The sequence below is a fragment of the Neomonachus schauinslandi genome, chromosome X, assembly GCF_002201575.2.
Source record: "Neomonachus schauinslandi chromosome X, ASM220157v2, whole genome shotgun sequence".
In the NCBI taxonomy this organism is placed as follows: Eukaryota; Metazoa; Chordata; class Mammalia; order Carnivora; family Phocidae; genus Neomonachus; species Neomonachus schauinslandi.
The window spans coordinates 14,938,658-14,942,701 of NC_058419.1; the positions used below are offsets into that span (position 1 = coordinate 14,938,658).

Sequence of the window (4,044 nt, forward strand, 5' to 3'; positions counted from 1 at the left end):
CGAGAGACTGGGAAGGAGAGACAGGAGACAGAGTGAGAGACCCGGGCGAGAGAGTTGGAGAAGAACGGTGAGACACGGCCACAGACCCCCAAGAGCGACAGGGCAAGTGCGCTAGTGAGGGACACTGGGGGGAGAGAGAGCGACACGTAAACAGGCAGAGACAGCGCGCGGGCATGAGACAGCGCGCGCGCATGCGCCAGCGCCAGAGATCGCGGGAGAGACGCAGAGACGATGTGGGAGAGACGCAGCGCGCGCACGCCCGCGGGAGCAGCGGGTGCGGGGGGTGGGGGGAATCCCCGAGACCCCGAGAGAGAGCGGAGCGGAGGGACCGGGAGAGTAAGAGGAGGTGCGGAGAAACTGCCCTCCCGCGGGCCAAGGCGGCGCGGGGGTCCCGGGGAGGGCGGGGTCCCCGAAGCGGGGTGACTAACCCGGCCCCGGGTGTTTCTTCCGGCCCCAGCACAGGCACTGGCCACGGCCCGTGCGGCCCGCCCGCCGCCGCCATGACGTCCACCTGCACCAACAGCACACGCGAGAGCAACAGCAGCCACACGTGCGTGCCCCTTTCCAAAATGCCCATCAGCCTGGCTCACGGCATCATCCGCTCGAGCGTGCTGCTCATCTTCCTCACCGCCTCCTTCGTCGGCAACATAGTGCTGGCGCTCGTGTTGCAGCGCAAGCCGCAGCTGCTGCAGGTCACCAACCGCTTCATCTTTAACCTCCTCGTCACTGACCTGCTGCAGATTTCGCTCGTGGCCCCCTGGGTGGTGGCCACTTCCGTGCCTCTCTTCTGGCCCCTCAACAGCCACTTCTGTACCGCCCTGGTGAGCCTCACTCACCTGTTCGCCTTTGCCAGTGTCAACACCATCGTGGTGGTGTCCGTGGATCGCTACCTGTCCATCATCCACCCCCTCTCCTACCCCGCCAAGATGACCCCGCGCCGGGGGTACATGCTCCTCTACGGCACCTGGATCGTGGCCATCCTGCAGAGCACACCCCCTCTCTACGGCTGGGGCCAGGCTGCCTTTGACCAGCGCAATGCCCTCTGCTCCATGATCTGGGGGGCCAGCCCCAGCTACACCATTCTCAGCGTGGTGTCCTTCATCATCATTCCGCTGGTGGTCATGATTGCCTGCTACTCCGTGGTGTTCGGTGCGGCCCGGCGGCAGCACGCTCTGCTGTACAACGTCAAGAGCCACAGCTTGGAGGTTCGCGCCAAGGACCGTGTGGAGAATGAGGATGAAGAGGGAGAGAGGAAGGATGCGTTCCGTGGCCAGCATGGAGGTGAGGTCAAGGTCCAGGAGGGCCACGTGGAGGCCAAGGAAGGGAGCATGGAGAGCAGTGCGGGGAGCACGGCCGCCAAGGGCAGCGAGGGGGTCGGAGAAAGCAGCTCGGTGGCCGGGGAAGGCGGCGCGGAGGGCAAGGAACAGGGCAGCCTGAAGGCAGACAAGGGCCACATGGAGGAAGGCCAGTGCAACATCGACCTGGGTGAAGATGACATGGAGTTTGGCGAGGAAGCCATCAATTTCAGTGAGGATGACATTGAGGCCGTGAACATCCCGGAGAGTCTCCCGCCCAGTCGCCGAAACAGCACCAGCGACCCTCCACTGCCCAGGTGCTACGAGTGCAAAGCTGCGAAAGTGATCTTCCTCATCATTTTCTCCTACGTGCTGTCTCTGGGGCCCTACTGCTTCCTAGCGGTCCTGGCCGTGTGGGTGGATGTCCAAACCAGGGTACCCCAGTGGGTGGTCACCATCATCATCTGGCTTTTCTTCCTGCAGTGCTGCATCCACCCGTACATCTATGGCTACATGCACAAGACCATCAAGAAGGAAATCCAGGATATGCTGAAGAAGTTCTTCTGCAAGGAAAAGCCCCCAAAAGAAGACAGCCACCCAGACCTGCCGGGAACAGAAGCCGGCACAGAGGGTGGGACCGAAGGCAAGACCATCCCTTCCCATGATTCTGCCATTTCGCCTTGAAGCTAGTTCGAAGGCAAAGCTTGAACCGTGCACAGTGCACAAGCAGGAGCAGTGCTGTTTTCCGTGGACCGCCCCCAATCCCGGTGATGCCAACCCATACCATTTCAGGCAAGGCCTTGCACACATTCTTCTCGCCGCAAGATAGAGAAATATATGGAAGAGGTAGGAACTGGAGTTTTCCCTTAGAAGTGTGCCCCTCAAAGCACAGACTTGAGGATTCTGACTGAAATTTTCCCCCCAAAAAGTATTAGGCTCTAAATTTCTTAAAGCAACAAGGGCTATCCACTTTGGACCTGTGTCTGTCTCCCCAGAGCTACAGCGTGTCAGCTTTTGCTCTGAGGAAAAAGGAAGATGATGCCTGTGAACTTAAGGACTTTTAGGCCCTCAGGTGAAGAGATTATGGGTAAGGGCTACAGCCTGTGTTCAACTGAAAGAAAAGCAGCGGACCAAATCATTCATGGAGCCCAAGAAGCAGAACCCCACTGACTGATCAATGGACGAGTCAAGTTCTAAACTGAAGAGACCCACGATCTGGTGTAAAGACTATTATGGAAACTAAGGCAAAGAGCATCGTGTAGTTAAAATACCAAGAAGGTTTCTAGATCCTCGAAAGGGATCCAGAAAAGCAGAACAGGATATCAGGGCATGTTTGAAATGGGAAGGTAGTCCAAGGGAAAAGGTAGAGAAATAACACACATCCATGAGGCTAAACAGTTGGCTCTTTTCCGTAAAACCCTGGGTTTGTGCTGGGGCTGGGACCCAGGTCATTCCACGCAAATGGAAAATTGTCAATTGACACTAAAACTATTTTCTGTCTCCTATTCGGATAATAGTGAGATGGAAAGCATGCCACAATTTTACAATTTTCCCTTTGTGATTGAATTGGGATGCTCATAAGAATCCTCCAGATCTCCTCTGCCAGTCACTTGTTCGGGGGTGGGGGTGTGGGGGTTCCCAAATAGGCCTTTTGGGTCAAACAGTATTTCCAGGAAAAAAAAAAAGAAACGTGACTGGGAGTGGCCAAAAGTTTACAAAACTCACACTGCCAATGAAGAGTGATATGCTCATTAGAAATCTCTTTTGTGTCCATGGGATCATAGACAAGTGACATGACCTCCACGTGGGGAGCAAGTAAGGCAGGCTAAACATTTTCATTCCTCCAGGCACACCCATGTGTCTTTTCCACCTGTGGCTCTCTCTAAAGCCTTTAAGCTCCCTGCAGATGTGGAAGAGAAATACAAGAGAGTCAGAAATAGCAGAGACAGTGGTTTCACAATACCTGGCAAGCATCTGACCTATTTCAAACAATCCTAAACGAAAGCATTCAGGTCAGACATATCCTAAGTATTGCTACTGAAATACATTGCTTTGGCAAAGACTTTACAATACCTAAATTATCCCCAGGGTCAATATAGAGGAAGGCTCTTTCACATCTCAAACCCCAAAATCACTTCGGGTCAGGATATGCCTGTGTATTTCTGAGGGCACAGACCACATTGACATGACCTAATAAACATGGACCCCCAAAATGGCCAAGACAGTGTTTTTGATCCTCCTGATGATCAAATTAAAGCAACTCCATGGCCAGTCAACTGTTCATGCAGAAAGCCAACATTAATATGGGTGGAGGGAGAGGAGGGGGTATTTGGTTGAAAAATGGTTCATCGGGTGGTTGTACATAAAGATGGCCATATTCAGAGTTTAGCCTCATTCTTGTGTGATTACCATATCTATATTAGAACTCAAATTTCATTCATGTAAAGGACCAACTCATTGAATTTTTTTATCTCTTCCTCCTCACAGATTCCAACATGAGCTTCTCCAAGGGGGAGAGGTAAACAGCAATTTATGTGGGCTATGAATAAGTCTGCGTGGAAACTTGGGATTGCCACGTTCAGAATTTAGGAAAGGAGAGGGGTATAGATGCAAACGGGACTCAGTCTGTCCGTGAAAATCTTATCAATTCCAACCTCATTACCCTGGAACATGTGGTAATTCAGACAAGAAGTGTGGGCTGAAATTTCCCCTTGCACTATCCTTTATTTTTCTACTAAAATGTATAAAG

General features: G+C 53.0%; 1 protein-coding gene across 1 annotated transcript; it reads left to right on the top strand.

Moving 5' to 3' along the window:
• Nucleotides 1-500: 500 nt before the first annotated feature.
• GPR101 (G protein-coupled receptor 101) lies at nucleotides 501-1,979 on the top strand. The gene has a single exon (XM_021684672.1). The coding sequence runs from the start codon at nucleotides 501-503 to the stop codon at nucleotides 1,977-1,979; it is 1,479 nt and encodes a 492-aa protein (XP_021540347.1).
• The last annotated feature ends 2,065 nt before the right edge of the window (nucleotides 1,980-4,044 follow it).